This window comes from Macaca mulatta, chromosome 16 (assembly GCF_049350105.2).
Source record: "Macaca mulatta isolate MMU2019108-1 chromosome 16, T2T-MMU8v2.0, whole genome shotgun sequence".
Taxonomy (NCBI): Eukaryota; Metazoa; Chordata; class Mammalia; order Primates; family Cercopithecidae; genus Macaca; species Macaca mulatta.
In genome coordinates, this window is record NC_133421.1 from 46,758,572 (window position 1) to 46,773,880 (window position 15,309).

Genomic DNA, 15,309 nt, shown 5'->3' on the forward strand with positions numbered 1-15,309 from the left:
TGTTAAGCATATAGATTTATTAAAAATAATGCTAATATAATCCTGGGCACATGGATTCCAAGAGTTTTTGCAGCAGATTTCATTATAGTTACTTAACAGCTAAATAATAAGGGTGTATTTAACTTACAGAGTCACTAAATAATAGAGGGGAAAGGAAAGAGTAGGGCTAATCCAGTAGAGACTGAAGCTGGTATCAACCTTCCCTAAGCATCTGTCTGGTCAGCAGCCTGGGGCGAAGCTTGTCTCTAAAGGGTTAATGAGGCCCCAAAGTGATTTTTGCACTGAGCTCCTCCTGCACCTACCAAGGTGCCAAAGGCATGAGATTCAGAAGAGAGCAGAACCAAACAGTTTATTAAACTGTTCAAATTGATAAAAATGATTAAAAGCTAAAGATTTTCATAAACACTATTCCAAAATGTTAATTTTAAAAATGTGACTAGCAATGTATGCATTCCCTTTATGTCCCCTCCCTCCCTCTCTCTTAAAATAAATTTGAACACCCAGTGTAAAAAACACTTCAGGGAGAACCAGAAGTCAGCCATTTGAGAAGACAGTGGAGAGGGAGCAGACAGTGGGGAGCAGACACTGGTCCCACTCGGGCTGCTGACGCAGGCTTCGGTGGCACTAAATCCCCCAGTAAGGCATCAGGTGTCGGGACTCCTTCTCATAGACGTCGGGAACTATGCCGTAAGGTGTCTGTACCATTTTAACTGTCGACTTCCCAAAGAGCTGGCGCTCGTAGTCTATCAGCTGCCTCCAGAAGCCTACGTTGGGCCTGATGACAGGTCGCCGGGCTTTCACCCAGTTGTACGCCTCCAGCAGGCACACGTTGTGGAATTTCATCAGGTAGGCGATACAGAGCGTGGCTGAGCGGCTCACCCCAGCAGCACAGTGCACCAGGGTGGCCCCGTGCTTCCTGCTCACACTGTGGATCTTGTCAGCCACGGTGTCAAAGTACAGTCCAATGGGGGCGTGCGGCATGTCAGCCAGAGGCACTTTAACATACTCAAATTGGGGCCAGTTGAAATTAGGGATCTCAATGGTAGCATTAACAATGCAGGTGATGCCACGAGCCTGGAGGAGGTGCCGATTGGAGGCCACACTGCCTCTGCCCAGGAATAGAGAGGAGGTGATTTGAGCAATGCCTCCTAAGTCTCCCTCGGAAATCATCCGAGGGGCCATGAGAGTCCTTGGTAGTGTGCTGTGACCTCTGGAGCTCATGAAGACGCCAGCAGTCACACTTGCATCGTTGGGGGCAAGACCAGAGTGTTTGATTTTCCTCCACCAAGGAATCCAAAATCACAGTCTCCTTCCTGCAAAATACAGGTATGTGTCAGTACTTTAAATGCTACTGATTCATCACAGCCTTCTGTCACGTTTGTCACATGGGAAGATTAGAGCTTTTTTATAATACAGTACAATCTTTCACGGATACAGGCAAATCGTTTTCTATCAATTAACAGGAAAAGTCACCTAGGACACAAACATGTAAAATCAATGTAAAATCCAGCTCTCTGGTGACTGTCCAAAAAAAAAATATATATATATATGTGGGTGGGAGCTGGGCATGTTGGCTCATGCCTGTAATCCCAGCACTTTGGGAGGCTGAGGTGGGAGGACTGCTTAAGCCCAGGAGTTCAAGACCCACCTAGGCAACACAGTAAGACCCCATCTCTCAGGCCGGGCGCGGTGGCTCAAGCCTGTAATCCCAGCACTTTGGGAGGCCGAGGCGGGTGGATCACGAGGTCAGGAGATCGAGACTATCCTGGCTAACATGGTGAAACCCCGTCTCTACTAAAAATACAAAAAACTAGCCGGGCGTGGTGGCGGGCGCCTGTAGTCTCAGCTACTTGGGAGGCTGAGGCGGGAGAATGGCGTGAACCCGGGAGGCGGAGCTTGCAGTGAGCCGAGATCATGCCACTGCACTCCAGCCTGGGAGACACAGCGAGACTCCATCTCAAAAAAAAAAAAAAAAAAAAAAAAAAAAGACCCCATCTCTCCAAAAAAAAAAAAAAAAAAAACCTTTTTTTTTTAATTAGCTGGGTGGTAGTGCATGCCTGTAGTCCCAGCTACTCAGGAGACTGAGGTGGGCAGATCTCTTGAGCCCGGGAGGTCAAGGCTGCACCACCACACTGCAACCTAGGCAACAGGGAGACCCAGTCTCAAACAAAAAAGAAAAAAGAAAAAAGGCCAGGCGAGGTAGCTCATGCCTGTAATCCCAGCACTTGGGAGGCTGAGGCAGATGGATCACCTGAGGGCAGGAGTTCGAGACCAGCCTGGCCAACATTGGGAAACCTGTCTCTACTAAAAATACAAAAATTAGCTGGGCATGGTGACAGGCGCCTGTAATCCCAGCTACTCGGGAGGCTGAGGGAAGAGACTCGCTTGAGCCCGGGAGGCGGAGGTTGCAGCTAGCTGAGATCGCACCACTGCACTCCAGCCTGGGTGACAGCGAGACTCTGTCTCAAAACAAAAACAAAAGAAACCCAAACCAAAAACTATTTCCTATCATTCTGTGACAATGTAAACACGGTGACATTTCCATGGAAATAATCCCAGGCAATTTGAAGGCCATGGTCTTCAAAGTTCGTTTCTGTAAGTTAAATGAGCATTTCACCTGACCTGACCTTGCGTGTGGCTAAATAACTTCACCTTCCTCTGCCATTTAATTCTGAGCTCCACGATGAATCCCACTGGCTTTTAACGTCTGAACATCGCTATCCTCCCATTATTCCAGTGTTTGCTATTAAATGTCAATATATGTATTAGTAAGAGCAGAAAAGGAAGTTCTCAGTTTCCTGAGATTTTAGATACAGCTGTTCCTCTCACCAAAAAAAAAAAATCACAATGCTTTATCACCTGTGCCAAGTGGCAGGTGCACCTGCCCACACCCAGGGGACTGTCGGGAAGCCTGCAGGGATTTCAGTCAGACGACAGCCTCCCCGGGTGCAACGGGCAGAGCGTGCTGGGCTACTCACTTCCTCAGGAGTCCCGTGTGCGCTGCAGCTGGGTCTGGATCCAGAAAGTCCTAAGTGAGCAGTACTGGTGACAGTGGACACAAATCAGATCTGCGGGAAGACAAGGAGGCAAGGACAAAGCCAGTCAGGAAGTTCCAAAGAAGTCCTCGCGGGCTTTCCCTACGACCTCGGGTTTGATGGAATAGAGCCAGGATGCGGAGGAAGGTGCGCTGAACATTTCCAGGTGTGCATTTAAAGGCTGCACCAGTAAGAAACACCAGCCTAAGTCCCAGCTTTTTTGTTAATGACACATAACCCGCGGTGTGACAAATAGAGTTTTGGCAATAACACATGACAAATCTCTTGCGAGGAGGAGATTCAGAGACCACAACCTATCCGCGAAATGTCCGGCACGCTGAGGACACAACACAGACTCGAGTCTGTTCCATGCACCATCAGCCAGCCTGGCAGCGGGAAGACCTGGGCGGCACCGCGGTGGGAGAACGGACAGGTCGGGTGCCGCCAGGGTGAGCCAAGCTGCCCCGTGCCTGAACACAAGGTGCAGGACGGTGTGCACCAGGAAGCTAAGGACAGGCGCGGCCAGGACATGGCAGTGAGGATGGCTTCATGAGGAGCAGGACCGCGGATGCGGCTGCAGGCAGGAACGCTAACTAGTAGGCGGTGCTGGTGTTCAGGATGGCAATTTGACATTTTCCTTCAATTGGTTTTCTTTTCCATGTTGGCCCTATTTTATTCATTTATGTTATAGAAATATCATGAAGGTCATAAAAAATGTGTTCTTCTACCACCTGTTCTCCTGCCTTTCCCAGGTAACTGTCAGACCTGTTGTGGTTTTTTTTTACAGCTCTGTTGAGGTGTACTTGACATATAAACTGCTATACAACTTGAAAAAGTACATAACCTGATGAGTTTTGACATATGTACACAATGGAGACACCAGGACATAATAAACACATCCATCATCCCGCTCAAAATGTCCTCATGTTTTTTAATAATCCAACCCTTTCTTGCGCTTTACCCCATTCCCAAGCAACCACTGATCTTTCTTGTCACTGTTTGCACTCTAGACTTTTACATTTATGGCCTTTTCTATATTTATCCTATATAAATACATATAGGCCAAGCGTGGTGGCTCACACCTGTAATCCCAACACTTTGGGAGGCTGAGGTGAGGCCAGGAGTTCGAGACGAGCCTGGCCAATGTGGAGAAACCTAGGTCTCTACTAAAAATACCAACATTATCCGGGCATGTTGGCACACACCTGTAATCCCAGCTACTCGGGTGGCTGAGGCAGGAGAATCACTAGAACCCAGGAGGCGGCGGAGGTTGCAGTGGAGCCGAAACTGCACCACTGTACTCCAGCCTGGGCAACAGAGCAAGACTCTGTCTCAAAAACTAAATCAACATACACACACACAACATATATATATATATATATATATGGGGGTTTTTTGGGTCTGGCTTCTTTCACTCAGCATAACTTAGACATTCACCCATGACAGTGGGTTATCAACAGTTCACTTCTTACTGCTGACAGTACTCTGCTGTGTAGAAACACCACAATTTGCTTATCCATTCACCTACTCATGAACCTGGGTTGTCTCTAGTTTAAAGCTATTGTGAGTACAGCTGCTATGAGCATCCACGTGCAGGTCTTTGTGCAGACATATGCTCTCCTCTCTCGGTTCAACACCCAGGAGTGAAGGTCTGGCGCCCAGGTCTTCCCGCTGCCGGGCTGGCTGATGGTGCATGAAGAGACTCGAGTCCGTGCTGTGTCCTCACAGTGCCGCACATTTCGCGGATAGGTTGTGGTCTCACGTATGTTCAACATTTTAAAATCGTTTTTAAAAAGAAACATAAAAAATTATATATATATATATGTGTGTGTGTGTGTGTGTGTGTGTATATATATATATATATATATATTTTTTTTTTTTTTTTTTTTTTTGAGACGGAGTCTCACACTGTTGCCCAGGCTGGAGTGCAGTGGTGCAATCTCAGCTCACTGCAACCTCCACCTCCCGAGTTGAAGAGATTCTCCTGCCTCAGCCTCCTGAGTAGCTGGGATTACAGACGTGCACCACCATGCACAGCTGTTTTTTGTACTTTTAGTAGAGACGGAGTTTTGCCGTGTTGGCCAGGCTGGTCTCGATCTCCTGAGCTCAAGTGATCCACCTACCTTGGCCTCCCAAAGTGCTGGAATTACAGGCATGAGCCACTGTGCTTGGCTCCATTTACAACTATTTCTATCATTATAATGCAGGGGCTCTCAAACCTGAGCATGCCTCAGAATCCCTCAGAGGGCTGTGCGCACAGACTGCTGGACCCTTCCCCAGCTTCTGATTCCACCCCTCTAGAGTGGGGCTGGAAGAGCTGCCCTTCGGAGGTGATGCTGTGGGTCGGGGGCACGCTCGAGAACTACTGCAGAGGTGAGTGCTGTGGCTCTGTCCACACTTCCCCGGCAAGACTGAGGCACCAAGCATGCTGGTGCTAACAGCTCACAAGTCCCTCCTGGACACTGCCCTTCTCTGAAGGGAGCTGCCTCCTCACCCGAGACCAGGCCCTGCTTTGGGAGCCCACATGCCGTGACTGGTTAATGCTACGAGAGTACACAGAGCAGTCCCCAGGTGAAATGACAGCCTGGGGAGGAACGAGGACACAGTCCCATAAGGAAACTGCGCGCATGTGCGCTGGATGTAAAATACGAACAGGGCGGAAACTCTGAGAACATCCTTCCTACAGCACAGCAGGGTCTCCTGCCACTTCCCAGTCTTCCCTGGCAGAATCCTACTGGTTTAAAAAGCAAAGTCACTGTGGTAATAAACACAAAATTAGGCCTTTAGGCTGCTGGGGATGACGTTCCTCATTGTGGAAAATCTGGAAGATGCTAATCAAATTTCCAAGTAGGTTATCTAGTCATTGTCTAATTAAGAGAGGCTTGGCTGTGGACGTGGTGGCTCACGCCTATAACCCTAGCACTTTGGGAGGCCAAGGTGGGCAGATCACCTGAGACCAGCCTGGGCAACATGGTGAAAGCCCGTTTCTACTAAAAATACAAAAATTAGCCAGGCATAGTGGCACATGCCTATAATCCCAGCTACTAGGGAGGCTGAGCCAAGAGATTCGCTTGAACCCCGGAGGCAGAGACTGCAGTGAGCCGAGATCGCGCCACTGCACTCCAGCCTGGGTGGCAGAGTGATGCATCCTCCCAAATTATGCTGTCTAGGAAGCCACTTGCCTTCCTGAGGCAAAGGAGCCCAGGTTCCCTGTGAAAGCCGGGCTGATTCTGTTAACTCACGTTTCCTGAGTGGTGCTAGGGTACTTGGTGCTGTAGGGAAAACAGATTGTGAGCCCTCGGGGCAGAATCCAAGTGAGACAGACAGGTTGCTCCCTCCCTGCTGCTAGTCCATCTCTCTGCCAACAAACCTGCTTAAAATGCCAAAGCTGGTCCCAAGTTTCAGGAAAACAACTTCCGCCAGAGGGCATGCAGAGGGCACAGACGCTATAGATGCTCCTCTGACAAACACTCCTGAACCCTCGACAGGTTGGAAACTACACGGTTCAGAAAGGGTAAGAGATTTCAACTTAAGAAGTGAAACCAGGAGAAGATGCAAGGTGTCCGGATTTCTAGCTCAAGTCCACACACTGCTTCTCTGCGGTGACTGCGTCGTGGCTGTGTTCTCATTACCTGCCTGCGGCGCTCCACACCTCCAGCCAGCGCCTGCCACACACGCAAGGGGGTGTGGATCTGCCTCAGAAAGTGTTTCCGTGCTACTTACAGAAAGGCTAAGCCCAGATGGGCTGAGCTGCTCGTTTCCCCTAGTGCCAGAACAGGCAACTACTGCCACATCCTGGTGCACCATTTGGTACACAAAATGTCCCCCTGGCTGCAGAGGGTGGACCTCAGCAAGGAGCAGCCCCACAGTAGGCGCTACAAGAAGCCCTAGAGTCATCCAGTTCTAAGATCAGTAGAACCGGATGGTAAAAAAATAAAAAACCCATGGGTATGACATCACAGGTGCATGGAAATCTCCTCAGTAAATGTGTCCTAGAAGACAGGGAAAGGAGATACGGTGGCAGAGTCTGACCCGTAGTTGAAGGGATCACAGATTGCATGGCGCTCTCAGAGTGAACATGCCATCCTCCTGCAGGGCAACGGTCTCTGGGACGAAGATGACCAGGAAGAATGCTTAAGAATGACCACATCAGGCCGGGCGCGGTGGCTCACGCCTGTAATCCCAGCACTTTGGGAGGCCGAGATGGGTGGATCACGAGGTCAGGAGATCGAGACCATCCTGACTAACACGGTGAAACCCCGTCTCTACTAAAAATACAAAAAATTAGCCGGGTGCGGTGGCGGGCGCCTGTAGTCCCAGCTACTCGGGAGGCTGAGGCAGGAGAATGGCGGGAACCCGGGAAGGCGGAGCTTGCAGTGAGTGGAGATCGCGCCACTGCACTCCAGTCTGGGCGACAGAGCGAGACTCCGTCTCAAAAAAAAAAAAAAAGAATGACCACATCACTGTCTACCGTGTTCAACTTGGCCTTCCCAAGATGCTCTAGTAGTGGCGCGTGCTTCTTGGAGGAAAAACATGTTTTCGTGGCTGGGGGGAGGGGGTAGGGTGGAGTGAAATACAGAAAGGAAGAGCTGTCCTAGACCAACCCCAGCGGTTTTTTGGGGTTTTTTTCAGGGGGGGGGAGCGGGAGAGATGGAGTCTCACTCTGTCACCCAGACTACAGTGCAATGGAGCGATCTCTGCTCACTGCAACCTCGGCCTCCTGAGTTCAAGTGATCCTCCTGCCTCAGCCTCCTGGGTAGCTGGGCTTATAGGTGCGTGCCACCATGCCCAGCTAATTTTTTGTATTTTTTAGTTTTGCCATGTTGCCCAGACTGGTCTTGAACTCCTGACCTCAGGGTGATCCACTCACCTCAGCCTCCCAAAGTGCTAGGATTACAGGCTTGAGCCACTGTGCCCGGCCTGGTTTGTTCTTAACCAGCTATAAGCAATGTCTTCTTGGAGATGATGCTGGTCTTTCTGGATAATAAGCATCGAACACTAAGTACTGAACAAAATAAAAGATGAGTGTCTTCCCAGCGGGCCTCTAATCTCAGTAATGCATACACTAATATTAATAACACCTGATTGCTCCCTGCACTGCAGAGCTCCTGAGATGTGGGCATCAGCCTTGTAGCCTTGTGGTCAGCACTGGCATCCGTACCTGCAGCGGTGGTACCTGATACTCAGAATTGCTACATGGGGTCACGGCCTAATCAGAGAAAGCATCCATCCTAGTGCCATGGAGGTTACTTTTCTTTTTTTTTTTTAAAATGACGACAACCACCAGAATCAGCAGTTAACTGAAATTCTATCTACGGCTTTTCTTTTCATGTTCAATCAACAGCAGAAAATGGACACAACAGTGCTTCAGATGACTGTGTAAAATGCTCTCACTAAAATACTTTCAGCTTTAGGAATTTCAGAGGGTCAGAGTATATACTGGAGAGGCCTACACTGTTACCTTTTTATATTCAAAAAGCTTATGTAATCACATTTTCTCCTTCTAATAAAGTAAATGTCTATCTAGTTCTTTTTGTTTTGAGACCGAGTCTGTTGCCCAGGCTGGAGTACAGTGGCACAATCTTAGGTCACTAGAGCCTTGATCTTCAGACTTGAAAGATCCTGGGATTACAGGGGTGAGCCACCAAGTCTGGCCCACATTTCTGTTTTAGGAATGAAAATGACAATCCTAGCACTTTGGGAGGCCAAGGTGGTTGTATCACTTTAAGCTCAGGAGTTAGAGACCAGCCTGGGCAACATGGCGAAACCCCATTTTTACCAAAACACTCAAAAACCAGCTGGGCCAACATGGTGAAACCCTGTCTCTACTAAAAATACAAAAACCAGCTGGGCATAGTGGTATGCACCTGGAATCCCAGCTACTCGGGAGGCTGAGGCACTAGAATCACTTGAACCCAGGAGGCAGAGACTGCAGTGAGCCAAGACTGTGCCACTGCACTCTAGCCTGGTTAACAGAGCGAGACTGTGTCACAAAAAATAAGTAAAATTTCAGCCAGGCACAGTGGCTCACAACTGTAATCACAGCATTTTGGGAGGCCGAGGCAGGAGAACTCCTTAAACCCAAGAGTTTAAGACCAACCGGGACAACAGAATGAGACCCGGTCTCTACAAAAAAAATTTTAAAAGTTAACCGGGCATGGTGGCATGCGCCTATAATCCCAGCTACTCAGGGGGCTGAGATGAGGGGGTCACTTGAGTCTGGGAAGTCGAGGCTGCAGTGAGCCATGAGTGTGCCACTGCACTCCAGCCAGAGTGACCCTGTCTCATATATACATATTAAAGTAAAACGAAGTAAAAGATACTCACAAATTGTTCCGTCACCTGGAAAGCTTTGGCAATTGTGATAAAACATCTCAACATTTTCTACTTACTTTAGAGGAGGGGTCGTTTTTGCTTTTCTCACTGTATTAATTAACTGATATGATAGTGTTCTGAGATGAGGATAAATACAGACAAGATACATAAAGCTAAAGACTGAGAGTCACACTCCGGTTCAGCCACAGATAGTCCCTCAGTGTGACACACAGCCATAGAGCAGCTGCCTATGTAGGTGTGACCAGACCAGCCACCTCGATGTCCGCAGATGGACCAGCGCTCGTTCACACTGCATTTGCTGAGGTTAACAGAAGCTGATCATTGTTTTTTTGTTTCGTTTTGTTTTGTTTTTTGAGATGGAGTCTTGCTCTGTCACCCAGGCTGGAGTGCAGTGATGTGATCTCGGCTCCCTGCAACCTACACGTCCCGGATTCAAGTGATTCTCCCGCCTCAGTCTCCTGAGTAGCTGGGACTATGCCACATGCCTGGCTAATTTTTGTATTTTTAGTAGAGACGGGGGATTTCGCCATGTTGGCCAGGCTGGTCTCAAACTCCTGACCTCAGGTGACCTGCCCGCCTTGGCCTCCCGGAGTGCTGGGATTACAGGCGTGAGCCACCGCACCCAGCCCAATCATTGTAAGATACTAGCCAGCTGCTGGGTAGAGAATATGCCACAGCCCAAGGAGGAGAGGGGCAGTCCACTAGATAAGCAGGAAAAACCATGCCAGCATCATGACACAGATGCAAAGATCTGAAGAAGTTCAGTTCCACGTGATCAATTCACAGATTCTCCATGTTGGAAACAGAGTAGAGATAGCAAGAAGAGACCAGCAATAACTGTAAAAGGTGGAAGGTCTGAATTTATCTCGGTACCATGGGGTAATGTGTTCACATCTGGAATTGAATTCTTGTATCTGGTCCTCACCCACCTTGGTGCTTAAATTACCTACCACTCATTCACACAACAGTCCTTCACTGAGTTTGTGCTATGCGGCCAACACCCTGCTGAGTGTTGTTGCGACCGCTGCAGAATGTATTCCCCAGAGATGGCCACAGCATCTCCCATCTCACATGGCATTCTTACAGTGTAACCTTGTTTTTTGTTTTGTTTTTGAGACAGGGTCTCGCTCTGTAGCCCAGGCTACAGTGCAGTGATATGATTTTGGCTCACTGCCACCTCTGCCTCCCAGGTTCAAGTGATCCTCCCACCTCAGCCTCCCCATGTAGCTGGAACCACAGGTGTGTGCCACCATGGCCAGCTAATTTGTGTATTTTTTATAGAGACAGGGTTTCCCCATGTTGCCCATGCTGGTCTCAAACTCCTGGGCTCACACAATCTGCCCACCTCGGCCTCACCGAGTGCTAAGATTACAAGCGTGAGCCACTGTGGCCAGCCCTTACAGTGTAATCTTGACACTCCTCCCACCCAACAGTGGGGCTGATGTCCCCTCATTTGAACCCTGAGAAACCTTTGAGACGGCCTCAACCAAAAGAATACACTACAGGCTGGGCGTGGGGCTCATGCTTGTCATCTCAGCAGTTTGGGAGGCTGAGGCAGGACGACCGCTTGAGCTCAGGAGTTCGAGGTTGTAGGGGGCTATGCTGGCACCACTGCACTGCATTCTAGCCTGGGCGACAGAACGACGCTGTCTTTAAAACAACAAACAAAAAACTACAGTGGAAATGATGCTTCTGAGGCCAGAGTACAAACATGTCGCACACTGCTACCTTGTTCTCTTAGGACTTGCCCTTGGAACCCAGCTGCCATGCTGGGAGGAAGCCCAAACTAGCCCAACAGAATGACCACATGGAGAGGCCATGGGCATTTCGCTGACATCCCAACTGAGGCCCCAGCTGATACTCAAGCTCAGCCACTAGATATGTGAGTAGAGATACTTTATTATGATTACAGCTCCCAGTCATCAAGTCACCCCCAGGCTTTGACTCTCCCACCTGAGGCCTCAGACATTGTGAAGCAAAAGCAAGTTGTCCCTACTAGTGAGGTTCAAATTCCTGACCTACAGGAATCTGTGAGTACAATACAAATAGTCATTTTAGGCCAGGGGCAGTGGCCCAAGCCTGTAATTCCAGCACTTTAGGAGGCCAAAGCAGAAGGATTGCTTGAGCCCAGGAGTTCGAGACCAACTGAAGCAACGTGAGAAGATGCTCTCTCTACAAAAAAAAAAAAAAAAAAAAAAAAGGCTGGATGTGGTGATGTGCACCTGTGGTCCCAGCTACATGGCAGGCAGGGGCAGAAGGACTGTTTGAGCCCAGGAGGTCGAAGCTGCAGGCAGCTGTGATTGCACCACTGCACTCCAGCCTGAGGAACAGAGCGAGTCCCTGTCTTAAAAGAAAAAAAAAACCAGGGACTTACAAACAAAACAAATAGTTATTTTACAATGCATTTTAGAGCTATGTGATGCAGCAATAGGAACTAGAGCAGGGATATACAGGTAACATAAGGCTTACCCCTGCGCTAGGATTTCATCATCTAACAGCAATGATACAAGATATACATCCAAGAACAACTGAATAGCAGTAAGAGACGGACTACCATTGAGTGAACGAAACAACTGGTGGGAACTGGGTGCTGCAGCAACACAAACAGGATCCAAGCAAAGTAAACACAGCCCATAGCACTGAAAACCTAAGCTGTTTCTTGGGCAGTTGTTTTATAGAAAGTATACCATGCTTTTTCTCCTCCCACTTTTGCCTTTCAAGAGCCCCCTTGTCCAAGCATGGTGGCTCACTCCTATAATCCCAGCACTTTGGGAGGCTGAGGCGGGCAGACTGCCTGAGGTCACGAGTTCATGACCAGCCTGGCCAACATGGTAAAACCCTGTCTCTACAAAAATTAGCCGGGCGTGGTGGTGGGTGCCTGTAATCCCGGCTACTTAGGAGGCTGAGGCAGGAGAATCACTTGAACCCGGGAGGTGGAGGCTGCAGTGAGCCAAGATCCCTCCATTGCACTCCAGCCTGGGTGACAAGAAACTCCATCTAAAAAAAAAGAGCCTCCCGTTTTAGACTGGGAATGGGGGCTCTTCTCCATTGGAATGGAGAATACAGCCTTCTTCTACAGCCCTCACTACTCAACAAGTGTGGCCCAAGTCCCAGCAGCATGGATACCACCTGGAGGCCTGAAAGAACTGCAGAACGCAGGCTCTATGCCAACACCTACTGAATCGGCTCCAGCAGCTTCACAAGATCCCAGGTGATCTGTATACACCATTTTTAAAAAGTGCAAACTGAAGATTAAACTCATTAAAAACTAACTTAACTTAATACAATGTGAAAATCTGCCCCACTCTGCCCCCTCTGACCTATGGCAGCACGTTCGGGCGCCTGTCCCACGTAAGCCACATGAGCACTGCTCAGCCTCTCCCGGATCAGTATCATTCTGCTGTCACGGTTCCCGGAGACTCAGAAGTAAACGCAGGTTAAGAGGCTTTCCCAAAGACTCTACACAGAAAATTAGTAGCCCCATTGGGACCAGAACCGTCCTTCCATGAGTTGTCCATTTGTTGCTTAAGTCATACAATTGGACCACAACGGATCTATCCATTCAAAGTCTACCAAAACGTACATTTCATTGTGGGCGGTGGGGGGCGGGGGGGGGGGACTGCAGAGAGAAAGGAATTAAGGAAAATAAGGTCAGGTCGATGTGACTGTGCTTTACTTCTACAGTCTAGGGAATAATCTCTAAGAATCCTAAACTGTTGGTGGTACAAGATGCTCTTTGGGTGTGAAATATCCAATAAAACACTTTCAAAAGTCCACAACTGTATTTCAACTTGTTCAGTGAGAACTGGAAAGCAATTTGAGCAACAGCTTATATAAATAACACTTTAAAATCTCCCAGGAGTAAGTGGTAAAAATTAAATGTGAATCATATGTGCTTGGTTAAATGATAAACTTTTATTTATGTAAGTCAGAACATCTAGAGGCAAAGCGCTTAAAAAAAAAAATCACATATCAGCAATAAAACCCAGGTAGGTATGAATTTGCCTCAAAACTGTCAAAGTTACTACTGCCCTCTGAGAAGCAAGACCAGGAAATTGCAGAAAATGCAGGTCTTTTCATAAGTAAGATTTCAGTCCTTACAAGTTCATTATTACTTTAAGGGAAGATAAAGAACGGAATTTATAAATTAGAATAAAGTTCACAGGACTAAGAGCTCAGCAGTTAATAATCACCCTTTGATCATCTCACCCTTTGATGTCTCATTGGACATATCAAAATCCTTAGAACTTCAGCAGTGAGCTGCAACCTTCACCCTATGAGGACTTTCTTATATACCTGGTCCAATTCCACATCTTTTAGTGATTTTATACCAAATTAACTTCATTTATAATGTACTGATAAATTAATCTCCCATTTCTCTTTACAAATCAAAGGCACCTATAATTACTACGCTAGAGTTTCTGAGCAGGGTGAGGTAACCAGTGGAGTCTTCTGCCTCAGCTGGATGGAGGGAACTGACGAAGGCCACGCCCACTCCCATGCTGAGAGCAGTCCTACTGCATTGTGAGGGCAACTGGGGGTTTGCGCCATCCTACAGCAAAGGGAGGGATCGAGTTTTCAGCTGAACGAGAGGGGTCCCAAGGCAGAGGATCCTGAAGTTATTCTCTTGGCTTTAACTGAAAAAATACTGCCTTGAAACGCAATATGACAATGTAATAGTTCCCTTTAGAAGACTACATTACTAATTATTAAAACATTTCTAGGCCGGGCATGGTGGCTCATGCCTGTAATCCTAGCAGTTTGGGAGGCTGAGGCGGGTGGACCACCTGAGGTCAGGAGTTTGAGACCAGCCTGGCCAACATGGTGAAACCCTGTTTCTACTAAAAATATAAAAATTAGCCAGCCGTGGTGGCAGGCGCCTATAATCCCAGCTACTCGGGAGACTGAGGCAGGAGAATTGCTTGAACCCAGGGGGACGGAAGTTGCAGTGAGCTGAGATCACGCCACTTCACTCCAGCCTGGGTGAAAGAGCGAAACTCCGTCACAAAAAACAAACAAAAACACTTCTAGAGGGTCGAATGTGGTGGGTCACACCTGTAATCCCAGCACTTCGGGGGGCCAAGGCAGGAGGATGGCTTGAGCCCAGGAGTTCCAGGCTGCAGTGAGCCAGGATCATGCCACCGTACTCCAGACTGAGCCAGTAGACCCCATCTCTTAAAATCAAAAAATAAAAAAATTCTTCTAAAAGTTTGCCAACTGATATGGTTAGGCTCTGTGTCCCCACCCAAATCTCACCTTGAATTGTAATCCCCATAATCCCCATGTGTCAAGGGCAGGACCAGGTGGAGGTAACTGAATCACGGGGGCCGTTTCCCCCCATGCTGTTCTCGTGATTGTGAGTGAGTCGCATGAGATCTGGTTTTATAAACGTCTGGCATTTCCCCTGCCTGCACTGACTGTAAGTTTCCTGAGGCCTCCCCAGCCATCTGGAACTGTGAGTCAATTAAACCTCTTTCCTTTATAAATTACCCAGTCTCAGGCAGTTCTTCATAGCAGTATGAGAATGGGCTACTACAGCAATCCTTGGCTGAAATTAGTAAGTTATAAAACCATCACAGCATAGCAGACGCATTTTTCAAAGTGTGGTCCCAAGGAGTCCTACACGAGAATCACCTGGGCTGCCTGTTAGACTACAGAGTCCTAGATCCTACCCCAGACCTAATTAATCAGAATTTCTGGAAGTGAAGGCCTGGGAATTCATATTTCTAGCAAGTACACTTTTAGAAGGAATCTAAAAGTATTATTAAGAGTAATCTGATACAGTGGAAAACATCAACATTATCTCCTGTGCTTTCTAGGAGGATAACTGGAAAAAGAAACTCCATAAGTGTAATTTTTGTAGAAAAAACAACAACAACAACAACAACAACCAAAAAAACCCTGATTACTTTCAAATAATACAGTGGTCATCTGGATT

At 48.0% G+C, this 15,309-nt stretch overlaps 1 protein-coding gene across 3 annotated transcripts in view; it reads right to left on the reverse strand.

Moving 5' to 3' along the window:
- Window positions 1–15,309, reverse strand: part of DUSP14 (dual specificity phosphatase 14) — a 22,848-nt gene continuing 7,539 nt past the window's right edge. For 2 of the 3 annotated variants that reach the window (XM_077969389.1, XM_015119427.3), the window contains exons 2-3: window positions 2,979–3,068; window positions 1–1,313 (exon numbers count right to left, since the gene is read on the reverse strand). In XM_077969389.1, coding sequence (XP_077825515.1) covers window positions 625–1,221 — 597 coding nt within the window. In that variant the 5' untranslated portion in view covers window positions 1,222–1,313; window positions 2,979–3,068 and the 3' untranslated portion in view covers window positions 1–624. 3 annotated transcript variants of the gene reach the window in all.